Source organism: Carcharhinus amblyrhynchos, chromosome 2 (assembly GCF_965287045.1).
Source record: "Carcharhinus amblyrhynchos chromosome 2, sCarAmb.v2.hapA, whole genome shotgun sequence".
Classification (NCBI taxonomy): Eukaryota; Metazoa; Chordata; class Chondrichthyes; order Carcharhiniformes; family Carcharhinidae; genus Carcharhinus; species Carcharhinus amblyrhynchos.
The window spans coordinates 96636763-96657060 of NC_137325.1; the positions used below are offsets into that span (position 1 = coordinate 96636763).

The 20298-nt window shown below is 43.0% G+C and overlaps 1 protein-coding gene across 3 annotated transcripts in view; it reads right to left on the reverse strand.

Moving 5' to 3' along the window:
• The window catches only part of LOC145356680 (E3 ubiquitin-protein ligase HECW1-like), a 434978-nt gene that overhangs the window by 171331 nt on the left and 243349 nt on the right, over positions 1 to 20298 (reverse strand). For all 3 annotated transcript variants that reach the window (XM_080209562.1, XM_080209572.1, XM_080209579.1), the window contains 3 exons: positions 15653 to 15753; positions 12716 to 14119; positions 940 to 1041 (listed from right to left, as the gene is read on the reverse strand). In XM_080209562.1, the coding sequence (XP_080065688.1) occupies positions 940 to 1041; positions 12716 to 14119; positions 15653 to 15753 (1607 nt within the window). The remainder of the gene's footprint in view (positions 1 to 939; positions 1042 to 12715; positions 14120 to 15652; positions 15754 to 20298) is intronic.

The following is a 20298-nucleotide window of genomic DNA, read 5'->3' on the forward strand; positions in this document are numbered from 1 at the left end:
TGACAGCCTATGCATTCATTCTGGGGTCGGGTTGCCCTCCCACCCCACTTTCCCAACTGAAACCCCCGCAGGCAGCGATTTTTAAAGCATGGGTTCGCCGAGCCAGGATTCACCTAACATTGCGACCCAGACCTGGGGACGAATATCTGGGCCTGAGTGAATCAAGACTCAGGATACAATTAGAGACAGAGCAGCAAAATGAGTGCACCAAGTTAGCTATCAATTAACAACAATAACGAGTCCAAGATTCATGGAATGAATCATACAATCAGAAATAAACTCACTCATGCTGCTGTCCCTGAGTGTATCTCTCAAACCTGTAATAAACCATGCTGCAAAATGAAAATATATTTCACATGCCTTTACCACATGGTGACCTAAGCAAACCATTTCTATTTTAATGATATCTTCTGAGTAAAAGAAATTACTAGCTAGATTTCTAATATCTAAATATTCAGGGCCTGAGTAATGTTCTGCTAGCCAATGGACTGCATTCACTGCTAAACTGCACAGGTCCGTGTAAATGTCATCATCGTGTAGTGCAGAACAGACTAATTCATCTAGTATGTGCATTTCTTTACAATTCATCAAATTGTCCAATTTGAAAATGAGACAGCCACTTTTGCACATTATACTCGTTTTGCTTGTGAAAATGTGTTGCTGTTTGATAAGCATACAATTTGATAATCTGCGCAGAACACACATCTCCGTGTATCTGATATTCTGCCCTACGTCTTGAAAGAAATGGAAAACCTTTACTGGGCTTTGGTGTTGGCACAAGTCTTTCTCTTTTGGAAAGAGCTGCAAGATGCTTCCTTCGACATTTTCCAATTAACCAGTTCAACCGCCTCTTGATCAGTTGACTCTGAACTAATAAAGCCAGCATGTTTCCTACACTGATAATACAACAGGATGATTTCAAATAAAACAAAATCTTACTGGGAGGAAGGGGCTCATCGATGGTAGGGTATCGGTTGGTGTCTTGTCTCAAAGAGGGCAGCTGACTTATTGTCTGAGCACAGTGTGGTAAAGGGTTATCACCTACAAGAGGAAAGATGGATTTTAACAAAAAGCAATCACTTTGTTTCACAATAGAGACATAGCTTGTTAGAAATTTCCTCTTCCTCACTAATGTTATTCACATATTGGTGCAAAGCTGGGAAACCATACTTAAGCTGATTCCTTGCTAACATTACTGAGCAATGGTAAACATATTCCAACGTCTTAAATTGGCAGCATTTTAATTTTTATTGATTTTAATAGAATTTCACAACCAGTGATGGAAATAGTAAACAACCAGACGGGCAAATTTTCCTGTTCCATCTGCCACGGGAATCGTAGCAGGTGAGGGTGGACCATGAAAAGGTCTGTTGACCTCGGGTGGGATTTTCCGGTTTCGGGGTGAGCGCAGCCAGAAATTCCCACCTACCTGGTAAAGTGAGTCCAGGATGGAAACCAAGAAAGAAGATAGCTGTAGCTAGCATTGCCAGGTGTGAAGATGGCTTGGAAAAAGTTAATGGATTTATACACCCAGGTTGGCAGCAGCAATTCAGATTTGTGGGGCTGAATTTTCCCACAGACATTGAGATCCCAATGTCAGGACCATATATGGTTCCTGAATCAGTGCATGTCCTCATGTACCTGAAGCAGCAATGTTACCTTGGGTGGCCTCTTGGTGGCCTTTGCATTGGCTGTCCAGTTAACTCCAACATGCAAACTATGGAGGTGAGAATCTTAATAGGAGTGCCCACAACTGAATCGAGATCTCAGAGCCAAGGGAAAAGTGACTACTGCCAGAGAACAGGGACTCACAAAGACTTTGTGAGTACCTATGCAGGTACTCACAAAGACCTCCCTCTTCAATGGTGAGAAAGATAACAAAGGACTGCAGGAGGCCTCATGTTGCGGGACTGGCCCTGCAGAAGAGTGTCTGGCCCTCAGTCCACAGTCTGTACAGAAAATGGAAAATTCCACCCATCGTGTCCACAATGCTCATGTGGACCAATGTTGAGACCAGGAAAATGATCTGGATATTGAGATCCCGACTCCGGATTGTTGAGATCTCGACTGTACTACCTGAAAATATAGTGGAATCAGATTCCATTAAAATTTGCCAGGACAACGGGACATTAACTTGAAAATCTGTAATTTAGGAGTTTTTTTGGGGATAATGTTTGGCATGACACTAAACAGGACAGCTCTTTAAAAGAACTAGTACAGCCTTGATGGGCTGAAGGTCTCCTTCTGCGTTCTGAGATTCTAGGATTCTAGTCCTTTGCTCCTCCACTTCTCTTAGCCTCACGCCACTAAGAATATATTCCAACTGGGTGGTATGGTGGCACAGTGGTTGGCACTACTGCCTTACAGTGCCAGGGACGAGTGTTCGATTCCAGCATGGCGTTACTATCTGTATGGAGTTTGCACATTCTCCCCGTGTCTGCCTGGGTTCCTTTGGGTGTTCCACTTCCCTCCCACAGTCCAACTATGTGCAGGTTAGCTGGATTGGCCATGCTAAGTTGTCCCTATTTCAAGTTGTGCACATCAGGGGGATTAGTGGGGTAAATACATAGTGTACGGTAGGGGGTGGCCTGGGTAGGATCTCTGTTGGAGTATTGGCGCAGACTTGATGGCCCGAATGGCCTCCTTCTGCACCATAGGGATTCCATGATTCTGTGATAAACTTGTCTTTCTCAAATCTAAAATTGATGATCTCACACTTCACCACAGTTTATCTCTACCTACCATAATTTTACCAACTCACTTAATCTTTCAATATCCTTTTGCAGTTCATGTTCCCATCACAACTTACTGTGCCTCCTCATTAGGAGTACTTCCAGGTTTGAATGTACAATTCTCATCTCATTGATATATGTGGTGGAAAGCTGAGGCCCCAGTGTAGATCCCTGGGGAACATCATTGGTCACTTCCTGTCAACCATTTATCCTACATTCTTTCCCAACCAATTAACAATTGTCCCAAGGGCCAATTACTGACCCATGTCACTGGAACAAGGACTATTTGGGCTCCTGTGGTGTTAGATACTTTTAATCCCAATTGCTACTTCAAAATATTCAAAAGTAAAAAACAGGGAGACGAGTTAAAATTGGTACAAGGTGTATTTCAAACAACATTAGGTAGAACATCTTTACATTTAGAGTGCTGATTAGCGTATGTATCAAAAGGTGTTACTTTGACTGTCAGTTTAAAGGCTGTTCTTTCTGCCCCTCTCCTAATGAGCATTTACCACGCAATGTAAAAAATACAGAGTGGGATTTTACAGTCTTGCTCAGGTGAGACTGGAAACCCCTGCCAGGGGTCAACGGGGATTTCTGTTGTTGGACTCTCGCCCGCACCAATTCCGTGGCAGGCGAGGTGATGGAGTTTGGGCCATAGGGTTGGGATAGCATGAAGAGGATCTCTGCTTGTTTGGAACTACTGTTTTTCAACATTAATTGCTTTAAGTCTTCAAATCAGTTAGTGTCAAGTGTTACTGCAAGCTAAGGGAGGGAACATGCAACCATTCACAGTATTATCTTTTATCACTTCCTAGATGCAGCCATGTGCATTAGAGAACTTTTGTTATTTATTGAAATATAATCAAATATTTTATTATTTTTCCATATTGAAGCTTTACTAAGTTGCAGATTATTGTTAAAATTAATATTAAATTTGCACGATTACTATTTTGCTTCTCTTCTATTGGAATTAGGAAAGAGAATCATATTCAAGTTAATTTTTTTTAACAGCTAGAATCATTGGTTTGAGATCACCATTAAATACTGGTAGAGAGGCTAAAAATGAAGATAAGGGAGCTCAGGCCTTCATCTCTGCCTGAACATATACCTGTCAACCCCATTAATAGGTCAAACTGGGGTATGGTATATCAGCGATTTAACAAATCTAATATGCAATGTAGTTTTTAAGGTGTACCTGTAGAGACTGGGGCCTTTCTCAGTCTATTGAGTTTAATGGGAGCCACAAGGCTGTCAGAGAAAGAAGATCATAGGAAGTACAAGGGATGCAGCTGTAGCCCCACCTAGGTGTGAACAGGGGAATATAATTCTTATTTGGATGTAATAAAAATCTACTCCATCAATAATTCTTATTGACCTGGGTGCTGCTGAAGTTTAATGAGGTAGTCCCACACAGACCCTGAATGACTCGTTAGGGTCAGAAATTGGATTGCAAGTACCCATATAGGCCAGCAGAGCAGAAGCAAGGATGTTTCAGCCCTTGTGTCTAGTATGTTTGTAAGGAATGGGAAAATTCACACCTCAAATCGTTACAACTAAAATCCTCTTATTATATTTGATAAATATCAGCCTGTTTATAAAAAAAAGTGACAGATCACAATAAACCCCTGTTACCTGATGATAATGATTGCACCAAATGAATAAACAAGTAAGAAAGCTGCCAACAAACTCAGAATAAGAAACTGGAGGGAATGGGAAGAATCTGTACACACCAAATAAAATCCAACCAATAAACAACTAACACGTAGGAAATAGGTAATGGATAGAACCATTCCAAATATCCATCATTGTTTCTCAATAAACCCAGGAAAATGTGCTAGAAATTACATTTTTAATAAGAAGGTTTTCTTAGACAAATTATTATATTTGAAATCTGAAATATTCCTTCCCTTCTCAAAGGGAAGGTTGTGCTTTGCTATATTCCCAGAGTTGACATTGTCTTCCCTGTTGATATCAAGGCTCAACCAGTTGGTGGGCCACAACTCCCACGATCACATTGCACTACAACTCCCAGAACGTAGCACTGTCACGCTGCACAATTTCAAACTTTGTAGATTACATAGGCTCTGCAGCAGCGAAACAGGCCAAAATTAGCTCAACCAGTGCAGTCCGGTGGTTATGTCTCATTTGTGCCTCTTCCCATCTTTCTTCATTTAAATCTATCATATATCCATATTATTCACTTCAAACACTTCCTGTGATAGGCAGCTAATGGGATAAAGAAGTTTCTTCTGAATTCTCTACTGGGTTTCTTGGTGACAATCTTATATTAATGGCTTTTGGTTATGCTCTCCCCCACAACAGGAAACAATCTGTCTATATTGACCCAACCAAAACCTTTCATAAATTTAAAGACCACTATTAAGTTGGTCCCAGCCCTCATTTTTCAAAAGAAAAAAGACACGCCCTATCAATCCTTTCCTGATGTGTATACCACGATATGCTGTCATCCTTGTAAATCTTCTCTGCACCCCTGCTTGTGCCTCCTTTTCCTCTTTATAGTATGGTGACTAGAATTGGATTCAGTATGTGGTCTAACCAAGGTTCAATACGGGTTGAGCAATAACTTCCCCCACTTTTCTATTCTAGCCCTCTAGAGACAAAACACAGTGCTTGTTTTGCTTTTTTTATGACTTTACAAACTTTTAGTGAGATCTAAGATCTTATTAATTATTAATTCCAGATTTTATTAATTGAATTTAAATTCCATCAGCTGCTATGGCGGGATTTAAACCTGTAGCCCCAGACAATTAGTCTGTGCCCCTGGATTACTAGCCCCGTGCTATTACCACTACACACCACCTCCCTCCAAGTTGTCTCAACCTTATCAATGGTCTTTTGAAAATCCAGATAAATTGTAACTACAGTATTACTGCTATCTACAACAGAGGTGACACAAAACTTGGAAGTATTGTGACCTAAGGGAAGGAAAGTGATAGACAGAGGAAGAATGACAAAAAAGCAATATAAAACAAAGGATACAATTCTACAGTGGAGCAGAAGAAGAGAGACCCCAGGTTATATCAGCACAAATCATTCAAGGAGACAAGTAGGTTGAGAAGATAATTAAAAAGACATACATGATCCTGAATTTTATAAATTGAGTAACAGGGCTGGATTTTCCAGCCACACTCGTTCCAAGACTGGAAAATCTTGCCTGAGATAAATGGGTCTTTGCATGGTCCTGTTCTGCCCGCTATGATTCCTGTGGCATGCAGGACAGGAAAATTCTGCCCATAGAGTAGAAAAGCAAGAAAGTTACGATTAACCTTTAGAAAATTTTGGTTAGATCGAAGTTGGAGTATTGTGTACAATCTTGACACAAGACTTTTGGAAGGATGACAACACATTAGAAGCTGTGCAAAAAAGATTAATGAGAATGGTTCAGGGCATGAGGGATTTGAGCTGGCTCTGTTTTCTTTAGGGAAGGAAAGGTTAAGTGAAGATTTGATAGAGGTGTTCATAATCGTGAGGGATCTAAACAAAGTAGGCAGTGAGAAACTGTTCCCATCAGTGGAAGGCTCAAGAACCAAAGAATACCAACAAAAGGTGACAGGCAAAAGAAGCAACAGTCATATGAGGAAAAACTTGTTTAACAGTGAGTGCCTGAGAGTGTGGTGGAGGCAGGGTCAATCATGGCTTCGAAAAGGGAATTTGAAAATTATCTGGAAGGAAAAGATTTGCAGGGCTACAGAGACAGACTGGGGGAGTGGAACGAGTTGAGTTGCTCTTGCAGAGAGCAAGCATAGACATATGGGCCAAATGGCTTCCTTCTTTGAGTAACTATTCCATGATTCTAACTTTCAGAATATATGACCCTGATTTTACAGTACAACACCCAGAATTCATTTGTTTCTTTGGAAGAATGCTCAGGATGCCTTAAGACATGTGCCACTTTGTACTCAACCTGGACAGAGCGCATGACTTACAAATGATGAGCTACATTTTTTTTCAGAACTGAAACAGATTTTGGAGAAGGGAATAAGATACCAAAGTTCTTAGCGATTAACAGTGTGACTAGTCACTTGCATGACTATCTGGTATGTAGGTGTTGCTCCCTATTCAATTCAAATTCATGGACTGCAGAGTGAGGGAACCAGCAAAATATTTATAGTCCCCGAGCACACGTTATGGGGAGAAGCCATCTTGGAGCCCCACAGTTGCACCTATACAAAAAAAACCACACTGTTAAGTTCCTGGTTATAAGAAGTGATAGCTTTTTCAATAGGTTTTGTTTGGAATAAAAGTCAAAAATATATTAGTGGATATGCTTGTGTGTGCATATGGTACATTGAACAGAAAAACGCATTGAATAATACTGATGTTATAGCAGAATCGTGCATTTGTTTACAGTGTTAATATGTGTATTACATCTAAACCTGGCCTGAGATGTAGCACCCCATATGATTTAGATCTTCAGCTATAGCACAATGTATTCAAAGGAAAGAGAGTGCAGATCATGGATAGCACATGCTCAGGCCTGCAGTGGGATCTGGCATATACATCTGGCATAATTTTGGGAGCAGTGGAGTGCTGAATTTACTTTGTTTCCAGACAATATAAATTCTAAAAGTCTGTGATGGCATCTCAATATGTTTTGTTGAAGTACTGTGTCCAATTCTGGGCACCGCTCTTCAGGAAAGATGTGAAGGCATTGGAGAGTGCAGACATAAAGCTAAAATACAGTTGCAGTGAACAATTTTTTTTAATAGGACATGAGTGTCACTGGCTGGGCCAGCAGTATTGCCCATCTCTAATGGACATTAGTGACCCAGATGAGTTTTTACAATAGGGTGGCATTGTAGTTAGCACTGCTGCCTCACAGCACCAGGGACTCAGGTTCAATTTTGACCTCAGCTCACTGTCTGTGTGGAGTTTGCACATTCTTCCCATGTCTGTGTGGATTTCCTCTGGGTGCTCTGGTTTTCCCCCACACTCCAAAGATGTGCGGGTTAGGTTGATTGGCCATGCTAAATTACTGCTTACTGTCAGGGGGATTAGCAGGTGTGGTTATGGGGATAGCGCCTGGGTGGGATTGTTGTTAGTGCAGGTTTGATGAGCCAAATGTCGTCTTACTGCACTACAGGGATTGTATGTTTCTATGATTCTTCTATACAACAATCAACAATGGTCTTCAGTAGATTTTTAATTCTAGATGTTTATTGAAATCAAATTTAACCATCTGCTATGGCAGATGAACGTGGAGCCCCAAATCTTGCTCTGGATCTTTTGATTATTAGTGACAATATCACTATGCCACTGTCTCCCTCCCTTATTAGGAAGGCTTATGTTATGTCAGTCTTTATAGCTAGAGGATTTGAATAAGAAATTCTCACTGCAGTTGCATAGGGACTTGTTGGGACTGCACCTGGAATACTGCCTGCAGTTTTGGTCTCCTTGTCCAAGATAGAAAATATTAGCCCTAAAGGAACTGCAACAAAGGTTCACCAGACTAGTCTCTGGATTGGTGGGATTGTCCTCTGAAGACAGAACTGAGGAGTTTGGGCCTTTATTCTCTAGGAGGTGAGAGGAATGAGAGGTAACCTCATTGAAGTGTACAACATGCTTCCAGTGGTTCATAATGTAGATGCAGCAAAGACCTTTCTTCTTGCTGGGGGCCTATAACCAAGGGATACAATTTCAGGATAAGGGGTAGGTCATTCAGGACTGAGGTGAGGAGGAATTTCTTTAATCTGAGGCTGGTGAATCTACTGAATTCTCCACCCTGATGGCTGTGGAGGCTTAGTCACTGAGTATGTTCAAAGCAGAAGCTGATAAATATTTAGGTACCAATTACATTAAGGGATTGGGGATAGTGCGGGAAGGTGGCATTGAGATAGAAGATCAGCCATGATCTAATTAAATGGCAGAGCTGGCTTGAAGAAAACAAATGGCCGACCTCTGCTGTTATGTTCCTACATGATTCATAGGGGTGAGGATTTATAAAGATAGATTGGAGAAGTTGGGACTGTTTTCCTTGGAGCAGGGAAGGATTAGAGGTAGTTTGATAGAGGCCTGCAAAATCATGAGGAGTCTAGACAGAGTAGGTAGGAAGAAACTGTTCCCATTCAGGAAACAGTTGAGAGTGAGAGGGCACAGATTTAAAGTCATTGGTAAAAGAAGCAACAGCGACATCAGTAAAAACCTTTTCATGCAGTTTGGAATGCACCACCTGAGACTCTCGTGAAGCAGGTTCAATTGAGGCATTTAAAAGGGAATTAAACTGTTATCCGAAAAGGAAGGACGTGCGTGGTTACAGGGAGAAGATGGGAGATTGGCACTAAGTGAATTATACATTTGGAGAGTTGGTACAGACATGATGGATAGAGTGACTTCCTTCTGCCTATGATTCTGGGATATTAGGATTCATTTATATCAAACGGTTTTATATACATGCGCTGGAGTATCTGAGCTGTGCTCCAGTTGTGCAGCACTTGCTTGGGATAGGCAGTGAAGTCGAGATCTTACTAAAAAAATCTACTAGAACAAAGAACAAAGAAAATTACAGCACAGGAACAGGCCTTTCGGCCCTCCAAGCTTGCACCGGCCATGCTGCCCAACCGAATGAACTAAAGCCCCCTACCCTTCCAGGGACCATATCCCTCTATTCCCATCCTATTCATATGTTTGTCAAGATGCCCCTTAAAAGTCACTATCGTATCCGCTTCCACTATCTCCCCCAGCAGCGAATTCCGGGCACTCGCCACCCTCTGTGTAGAAAACTTGTCTCATTCATCTCTTCTAAATTTTGCCCCTCACACTTTAAACCTGTGCCCCCTAGTAATTGACTCATCCACCCTAGGAAAAAGCTTCTGACTATCCACTCTGTCCATGCCCCTCATAATCTTGAAGACTTCTATCAGGTCGCCCCGCAACCTCCATCGTTCCAGTGAGAATCTTTCCCTTTCCCAGTCTACACCACTTTCTCTTTGCTCTTGGTTAAAACATTGGTGTTGAACGGGCAGCCAGCAGCCGTTCACTGACTACTGATACCTGAAACTCCAACCCCTGGCTTGTGGCTTTCCTAGTGCATAGTGAACTGCATATCAGTAAAGATGTCACATGCTCCTCAAGGGGCAGTAGTTTGATAGTGCTGATAGTGCAAAGTTAGTATTATTAGTCGTTTGGTGTATTTAGCCACGCACTTTCTTGTCATTCCTTCATCACAGAGCAAATTTCTTCCTATGAAGGGGTGCAATTCATGCAAATAGTTTTTTAAATTTATGAAGAAAGACATTTGGACTCGTTTAAGGTTCAGTTAGATAGGCACATGAGTGAAACGAGGATGGAGGGTTATGGTAGGGGTATTAAATAAGGGTTAGAACCTCGGGAGAGACCGGAAAGGCAGGCTTGTGATTAACGTTTTTGTCTTTTATTCTGCAGGTGGAGGTCCACCTCGTTGTCAAACGAGGGGCATGCACACGGTGGGTCGTGCGTGGGCTACTCTTGGAGGTTCCAGGAGTGGCCTAGTACTTCGTGTCGGTGTGTGTGCTTGATCCTGGACCGGTAGACGGGCGCCACAACAGCTCGGTGACTAGCACTGCTAGCTGTGCAGATACATGGATTTGGGCCTGTGTCTGTGGGAGTTTGTGCATTCTCCCTGTGGATGCGTGGGTTTCCTCCGGGCACTCCGGTTTCCTCCCACACCCCAAAGATGTGCTCTTAGGCTGATTGGTTTTACCAAATTGACACTATTCTCCCCTGAATCTGGCTAAGTCAGGGGTTCTATTTGTAGATACACAGGGTAGAATAGGTGTAGGGTGATGCGGCGGCGTGGGCTTGTTGGGCCGAAGGGCCTGTTTCCCGTGCTGGGTTGTTCTTTGTTCTTTGTTCTATTTGCAATTTTACAGTGAGAGTGCCAGACTTGAGAATTATGAAATTTATTGAGTTGAGATAGCATTTTGGGAGGCCACAGAAATCTCTTGGGACTATTATCTCTGGTGTCAGCTCTTTCCTCACTATACTTGTATCTTTTATCCTGCGCACTGTTAACAAAGCTAACTTTATTGCTTTTTGGGCAGAGGTAGCTACCTGCCATTCACCAACTACGGCCTCCACTTGTAACTCAAACCATTTAGTAACTGGTCAACTTTGTTACAGGTTATCTACTCCAGAACATATTAAACATAACCCTCTGCATCCTACTAAAAAACTCCACATTACTGATAAGAACACAAAAAATAGAAGCTGGAGTAGACCATCAGGTCCTTCAAGCCTGCCCCGCCTTTCAACACAATCGTGGCCGCTCTCTGCCACCCTCAGCTTTTTCTCTGTGCCATTTTCCCAAAGCCCTCTATTCCTCGATCTATCAAATATTTATCCATCTCCACTTCAGTACTTCTAATGATCCAGCCTCCACTATCCTGTGGGGCCACAGAATTCCAGAGATTCACCATTCTCTGCAGGAAGAAATTTTTATGCACCTCAGTTTTAAACAATCTGCCCTTTATCTTGCAGCTATATCCCCTTGTTCAAGACTCTGCCACTCGTGAAAACATTTCATCATCTACCCTGTCAAATCCCCTCAGGGTCTTATATGTTTGAATAAGGTCCCCCCTCATTCTTCTAAACTCCAAAGAATACAGGCCCAGACTACTTAGTCTCTCTTTATAGGACAACCCTCTCCTCCCATGAATTAGCCGGATGAATCTCCTTTGCACTGCCTCAAATGTTATTGTATCTTTTAAAAGGGCCAAAACTGTATGGAGTATTCCACGTGAGGCTTCACCAACACCCAGTACAATTGCAACAAAATCTCCCTATTTTTAAACTCCAACCTCTTTGCAATAAAGGCCAAAATGTCATTTACCTTCTTAGCTACCTGTTGGATCTGCCTGCTAGCTTTCTGTGATTCATCCACTAGAACTCCTAGATTCCTCTGCATGACACTCTGCCTTTTGATTCCTCTTCCCAAAGTGCCTGAGCTCACACTTCAACTCCATTTGTTAAGTTTTCACCCAGTCATCCAATCTATCAATATCCTGTTGCAGAATCACAATATCCTCATCACAACATGTCCTTCCACCTATCTTCGCATCATCAGCAAATTTGAAATCTTACATTTTGTTCCTTCCCCCAGGTCATTAATTAAATAGTAAACTACTGCGGGACAACAGCTGATCTCTGTGGTACTCCACTAGTCACATCTTCCCACTCTGAAAAGGACCCATTAATGCCAACTCTGTTTTCTATCTGACAGCCAGTTTTCAATCCATGCTAACACACTTCCTCCAATTCCATGGGCTTTTAGTTTATGCACCAGCATCTTATGCGGCACCATGTCAAATGCCTTTTGGAATTCTAAGTACACTATATTTACAGGTCTCCCTCTACCTATTCTCCTGTTACACTCTAAAATAATTGGAGCAAATTTGTCAAACCTTTCATAAAACCATGTTGACTAGGTTTGTTCATATTCAGCTTTCCTAAATGACTAGCTATTTCCTTTTTGATTATTAACTCCAGCATCTTGCCAATAATAGATTTTAAATTAACTGGCCTAAATTCCTTGCCTTTTGCCTTTCTCCCTTTTTGAGCAAGGGCATCACATTGGCTGTTTTCTAATCTTCTGGTACCCTCCCTGAATTTAGTGAGTTACAAAAAAGGAATGGGTCCATATCCCTGCAGCTACTTTCAGTAAAACCCTAACATGCAGCTCATCGGGTCCAGTGACTTGTCTGCCTTTAGTCCATTGAGTTTCTCTAATACTCTATCCCTTGTCATTGGGATGATTGTAAGTTCTACCAGGTTCAAAATCAGCCCATCTGATAACATAGGGATATTTGAAATGTGTTCCACGGTAATGACTGATGGAGAAAATGAGGAAATGAGAGAGAAAAGAAGTGTTGTTTTTCGAAGTTTACAGAAATACAAACTGCTCCTTGTTGCTCAGGCTTGAATGGTCAGTGTTAGCATCAAAATGTTACTATTCAATGTATACGTATGGTACATCCGATTCTAACCTTCGGTGTTGCCTCCCTGTCCTGTAGCTGGTTCTTCATTTCCCATAGTCCTTTCGGGTGCTTGGGCAGCATGCTCTTCTGACCATTGAATGATGCTGTCTGCTTGTTCCCTCTCACAGTATTCAGGGCTATGTCCCGAGTCTGGCACTGACTCAAATGCACTGTTTTCATCCTCCTCCTCTTCTTGCGAAGAGAAAACTGTACTTTCAGACAACCGTGCACTGTCAATTGAGGAGAACCGTGTGTGACTTGAGGAGAAGTGATTTGTACCATCATAGCAGGAAGTGCTTTGGCAGGACGTGCTGTAACAGGAGGTACTGTAACATGAAGTGCTGTAACAGGATGTACTGTAACAGGAGGTGCTGTAACAGGACGTTCTACAACATGGTGTGTTACAGATGTCCCACTCACTATTTACCTGCTGTGTAATATTTGTCTCAGTCTCATTTTGATTTCTTTGCTGGTCTTTCTCTAGAATCTGATTTAACTCAGAAAGATGTTCAACTGATGCACTGCGAGGCAACATCCTCCGCCCAACATTGCTGGGTTCACTTGAGACACAGTCTGTTTCGGGTTCTGTTATATCCATTTCATCGGGTACATTTTTGTCCTCAGGTTCTTTTTCCAGTGGCTCCAAGGTAGCCAACTTGTGATTTATCTCTTCCTGGGCATCACCACTGTCCAGCTGAGTAGAAGGCAAGCTATGGAGCAGGCGGTGCAGAGTAATGTAGTGGGTGCGGGGGGTTTCTGGCTCCCCTGAACCACAAGCTGAGGCAATCACAGATTCCAGCTCAGACACTGGCAGCGAGAACGGCCTGATTTTCCTCCTTACTGTTCTCCTCATTATCAACGTACTATCTTCCTGCGGAGGTGAAGGGTCGTAGTTGTCGACACCAGTTTCATTCCCTTCTACCGGGCAGATATCTTCAGCAACAGCTTCGACATCAAGCGCGGGCTGAGCAGCACACACACCTTCTACTTGAGTATCAGCATTTTCCTCCACCTTGTCAGCCTCAGAGGTCCCATCCAAAACAGACTCAGCTTGAGGTCGGGTTAAATCATTCAGGGCAGGTTGATCTACCTTTGGTGTCGACTCCTCCACATCCAACATATCTACTGGGGAAGTATTTTCTTTGTCGGGCTCATCAGCTGCATTCTCACTCTCAATGGTTTGATCTAATTCACTGAGTGGTGAACTCACAGCATTCCTGCTGTCTGAGCTCTTTAAATCCATGCCATTCACGTTACTTTTACTTTCATTTAAATGTTCAGCCTCTTCTGTTGCCTGGTTTGTAGCGCCAGCACTCGGGGATTCACAGCAAGCCTGCTTTGTTAAGTCTATCATCTGATTTTCCTGCTGTTCGGTTGATCCTGTTTCATTACTGACTGAAATATCTTCATCATCTGAAAAAGTACCAGATGTAAAAATTAGCAAATGAAAGCACCACAGCAGAGGCAGTCTGTATTTCAAAAACCACAAAATGGGAAACAAAGTATCAATGAAAAAGAAAGGCAGATCGTAAGGTGATTAAAGAATATTCTCTATACTTTCCAGCAGCACAGCTGTACGTGGGGTCGGTCATTTCTACATCTATCCCCATAACTTCTATAACCGATAATTAGACATCTAGGATATGGGCCCCAAGAAGAGACCTACTCTCTGCCACTTGCTGTTACTAATCCGTTTAGTGGATTATAAAGAGTAGGTAGGTGAGGAGAGATGGCCTACTGGTATTATCACTAGACCATTAATCCAGAAACTCACCAAATATTTTGCAAATTCAATAAAAAATGTCTGGAAATAAGAATTTACTGATGACCATGAAACCATTGTCGGTTAAAAACCCATCTGGTTCACTAATATCCTTTAGGGAAGGAAATCTGCCTTCCTTACCTGTTCTGGCCTACGTTTGACTCCAGATCCACGGCCATGTGGTTAACTCTCAACTGCCCTTCAAGGGCAACTAGGGTGGGCAATAAATACTGGCCAGCTAGCAACGCCCATGTCTCACAAATGAATAAAACAATAAGTCAGGTCTATGGAGAGGAGATGTGTCTCTGAATGAACAGCCTTTGCCGATTGGAAAGTAATCATGCAGAAGCTTTCATCAGGACAGAGGCAGAGTTAAGTCTAAAGAGTTGGGGAGAGAATGTGGGGAAAGAGTTCCTTTAGTTGGAGGGGAAGGATAGAGAAGAAGGGAATGTCTTGTCTCATTGGGTGAGGAAATGGTTGGATTAGAGGTCAAGTTATGTGAAGTTTTACAGTCCTGCTCCTCCTGGCTCCACCAAAATCTTTTCACAAAATATCTGGAGGCTTTTTCCTGAGCGGCCACCACATTCCACCTGAAAATTACAAACTAGGTGCTACAGCAACGCAGGACTCCTGCTTGAAGGCAGCCTGTTGTGCGGAACATTCTGAAAGATGGATTTAGCAGCTACAGGGATAGGGTGCTGAGTACTGATGAGACCATCTAATAATCACACCAATACCTACTTACAACATTTTGAGAACACAGGGTCACTAAAAAAGCACTGAACAGGGGAAAGCTCTTCCACCACCATGTATAACCAGCTCGATTGTGGATTCTACCAAACTCATTCACCCTCCTGATCAATATACCAATTGCAGCTAATTTTCTGATGTGACCATGCCCTGCAGATTTTTGGCATCTACTCCAGGAAGAAGGATAAAATGATGGGCAGATCGAGCAGAAAACCCAACTAATAACGCACTCCATCTCTTCTCTTTCACGAGCACTTTAGAAAATTTCTTTCTGCTTCCATGAAAGTCAAACTAAGTTAAATGGAAATACTTTCTCTCAACAGCGACTGGATCTATTGTGATGTCTTTCTAAGGTAGCCTGCCAAAATCAGATTAGTCTGTAATTGAAAGGTGCTTTTAGGTTTATCTTAACGTGTCAATAAGCAAACAGCAACCTTGATGGATTGAAGACGTTATCTCAAATCGAAATTGCAGCTGTCCGCTGACATGGTCTGTTGGCAGCCTTCGACCCAATGTATAGCTCACCACCCTGTCCCTGAAAGAGAACAAACATGATTACAGGACTCTCCCAACAGGAATAATCAAACCAGATGTCAGCATTTCACTCCATCAGTTTGAAACTTGGCCAAAGACTCTTCAAAGCATGCAGCGGGGTAACTCAGCACAATCACGTGGTGGGTGTTTTTCGGTAAACATTGGGAAGGTACTAGATGGCCAGCAGTTACATAAACAGTACTTAAAGCTCTCTTTTGATTGATAGCTATCAAATAAACTGTCCGCCCGACCAATTAAGCAGATACAATTTCCACTTGATAGGTTTCTTACCAATGAAATTGGCAGAAAGGTCCCCGCTGTCATCTCTTTTTCCCTTCTATCGCTTGACAGAAATGTAAAATATGTTGCGTGGACTGTGCTCTATGTCAGCCATTTTACACTTACAATTGGGCTATGTACTCCAACAGGGAGCACTGCAACCAAAAGGCAAAATCCAACAATTGTTCCTTAGTGTGGTGAATGTTAACTTATAACATTTGGAAGATTATATTTTTATTTCTGTTGGCAACTTAAACAATTTAATAACTTGAATAATATAATGTGACTGCATACCAAATGGGTACCTAAAATGTGAACGTTGCTCTTGATAGGGTCAAAAGACCATTTATTACTCCACAGCAACAGCTTTTCATAAGGAAAATCCCTTTGTGCACTTATTTTGATTGATTCACTCCTTCAGAATTTTTTTTTTTAAAAAAAGGCCTATTTACAAATCAAATTGTGCAAAAATAATCAGATTTTGAATTACATGAGGTTATTAAGCAAAGTGACTACAGTAACCAAAGCTGAAAGTTAGGAGTGACTGCAAAAGCATAATAGTTTTCAACCTGCTAAGAAATCAAAACACATGTGATTTTTGTGTCCCATGAAATGCAAATTGTGAGCACTCAACAACAGATAGCCGGGACTGAAACTTGCAGCTATCGTTACTGTGGACAGATTACTAGCATGATCTTTCTGGCCAGCTGTGCTGGTTGCTCAATGCAGTGAGCTGGGAAGGTGGCACTGTGGCTTTTGTGCCAGGTGCAAACCGGTCTCGTGCCAAAAGCCATCATCCCACTGGTGTTTTGCCGGCGAAGGACGTGAAGTCAATTTAAATATAATGTGCCCACTTCAGCCGATTCCGGCCTCCCAGACATTCCCCCCTCGTCGGTGAAACCTCTGGCGGATGAGAATCACTCATCGATCCCATCAACAGGGGCCAGACACGATGGCTGTTGCAGAGAGGATCAGAAGCCACTGAAGCCCCCGGGTGGCTGGGGGCACAGCTAGGCAGCACCCATGCAGCAGTGCCAGTCTGGCAATGCCTACTGGGCACCCTGGGATTCATTTATTTGTGGTGGTGTTTCACGCTTTCAACATGATGGCATGAAACATGCCTTTTTTTTGTGACATTGTCAGAAGATCTGGAGAGAAAAGCGGCCTGTTTCTCTGGAGAGAAACGCTCCAGTTTTCAGTCAGACCCTGACACTTTGCCTAATGCTGGTAAAGTGGCCCCCTTGGTGCCGTACCCAATACTTGCCATCTCACCTATTTTTGTGTCGTCTGCAAACTTCTGCTTTGGCATCCACATTCTGGTTTGTTTTTCCTAACTTTAACTTTGGCTTGTTGTGTTTCACTAGTCTCAGCTTAAGTGTTGTTCCAGTGTTTTAGTTTCTTCAGTTGGTTCTTCTTCCACTGATTTCATCCTTTCTATGTTTTGATAAAGTCAGTTTAGCTCCTTCTCAATTGTTAATCACTTACTGTTGTAGCTTAAGGCATTGGCCGTGATTTTCCCATCCCGCTGCCCTAAATCTTGGGGCGGGCCAGGAGATGGGGGCTCAGGGGCTGGCCCGGAATGGTCGGGGTTGGGGGGAGGATCAGCGATCAGATCGTTGGGGAGAGGGGTGGGGGAGGCCAGCAACACAGTGATTGTGGAGCTAGCCAGCAATTGGGAGGCTGGTGGCTTGGGGCTACTGCATATGTGCTAATCTCAGAGTTGAAAGACTGGCACATGCGCAGTGGCCCACTCAACACAATGATGCTGGCCTCTCTAGCAGGAATAGGCCCCGGCCACCGATTTATAATGCTATACAGACTAGTAACCTCTGCAATGTAGAGTGTGGGAGATTCTTCTCTGAACTCCCACTGAAAAAAGCAGCGTGAATTACTCCATTTTTCACACAAATTTTTCACTTAGAATTTTTTGGGGGGAATTCTGCCCATTAACACCATTACCTTCATCTGTGCAGAGAAGTGTAGTCAGGTGTCCATTTCCCTGTGTGCTCAGGGGTCTGGGTGTGTATGCCAATTGGCGTTGAAGCCTGCCCTGCCAAGCTGGATTGTCAGCACAAAGGCCTCAGTTAATCGGAAATGGCCTACGCAATAGCAAAATCAGTTGAGGAGGCTCTGGAAAGATCTCAAGAAAGATGGAATCCAAGTTGCTAGTTTCCTGTTAGTTTTCATCCACTCTGCTCAGGAAAATGCACTTGCACTGGATTTCCCAGAGGCAGTATTTTTTATACTACTTTGCAAATTGGCTGCAGTGTTTCCCTCAGGAAAACAGATTATTTCAGAAGCAATTATTTGGTCATAAAGTATTTTGAGGATGTAAAAATCATCACATCTGTCTTTTCCTTTATTTATTTAAGCAGTTGTGAAACAACTTTTATTATTTTTGGCTAATGCAGTACTGATGAGAGAAGGGTAGTTCGCTCTCTATAGTTCATCAACAATCACACATGTGCTGCAACTACTTAGCTCTCCAGAGCACTGCATTTATATATCATTCCACCTCTGACCACTAGATGGCTGCATAAAGCTTCGACACATGAATGCACTGCATTCATCAGTGACTGAGACTCAATGCAGTCTGACTGAAGCCCCAAAACATTGGTTTATTTTCATGATAAGGAGGAATGGGAGACTTACTGTGAGCTGAATGTAGTTTGTTTTTCATTTGATTTGATTTATTGTCACAAGTATTAGTACAGTTTCTTGCACGCTATACAGACAAAGCATACCATTCATAGAGAAGGAGAGAGTGCAGATTGTAGTGTAACAATCATAACTAGGGTGTAGAGAAAGATCAACTTAATACATGGTAAGTCCATTCAATAGTGCATTGTCAGAGAGTTTAGAAGAGTTAGAATAGAGATTTAGAAGGATATGCTGGACACAGCTTGCAAGAAGTCGTGTCACTCTGGCCATCTTGAATCTCTTTTCATCAACTAATTTTCCTGAGGATTAGTGTAACAATGACCAAGGGCATGGAGCATTGTCAATAGATCTCCCCATTTCCAATTAAATGAGGCCTATTGTCCAGCTTTGACAGGGTAGACTTAAGCACCAGTTGGTGAACACGCTCAGACCCCTTTTTCGCCTTAGAGTGTGAACTCCCTTACTGAGGAAGTGGAGGCTCGCACAATTGGAAGTGGGGACACGGTAGGGAATTAAAACCCCTTGCTTCAACCCAGATTGATATTCTATAGTCCCCAGGTATTGACTTGCATGCTGTAAGCTGCAAGTGTGCCTCTTTCTTGTGTTATCATTAAAGGGTTTTTTGGTGGAATTCACACAATTAGCAAACAGTATTCTATTCTTGGAAACCTGGGCCAGTGCGCCCAAAGGCAGTGTGGGGGGAAGCTGATGTGAAACACACTCCTGCCTGAGATTGTGTAGTTAATGATATTATGCTGGGTGACCAATTAAGGCCCACCCAACATGTAACTTGTCTGCCGCTTGGGCCTGCACTGAGCCGGGGTGGGAGTGCACTGAGGATCTGGTGGGGGGAGGTTCAGGGTTCAAAACCTGAGGAGGCAGCTCCCTGAGGACTGCCAGGAGCTGTGGGAGGGGCTGAGGAAGCGGTGTGGAACCACAATAATAACCTTCCTGTTGTCCAGCAATGGCATCAGCACCAAAAGGTCATGGAAGGCAGGTGGACAAGTCAGGTGGACTAAGCGCCCCCAGCTCCTCACCCTGTTTTGCCCATGAGTGCCTGAGAGTCCTACTGCAAGAGGTCAGTGCCAGATGGCACATCCTGGTGCCCGGAAAAGAAGGCTGCCCCATGTGACAAGAAAGGCCTGGTCAGAGGTCACTGCTCAGGTCAGTGGGCATGATGTTGTGCGCCTCACCTGGTTTCAGTGCCACAAAAGGTTCGATGATCGTCTGCAGTGGGCAAAGGTTAATGCAAAAGTGGTGGCAAGGGCCTGTGCAGAGAAGTGTAGTTTGGTGTCCATTCCCCATGTGCTCAGGGTCTGAGTGTGTGAAGCCTTGCCCTGCTAAGGCTGAACTGTCAGCACAGTAAGCCTCATTTAATCGGAAATGGCCCACTCAACGCTGATGTGATTGAGGCGGCATCTGCAATGGACTTCAAGGAAGATGAGGCTTTCTATTATCACCGTCAGGGGAAGACAAGTCACAATAATGCGTAGTGCCACTAAACTGGAGGGGCAACCCCGATATATTGGTGCTGATGAGGAGTGACAGTGATGCTCTGCAGCTGAACAGCTATTGGCCAGTTCACTCCCATGGTCCCAGTGACATG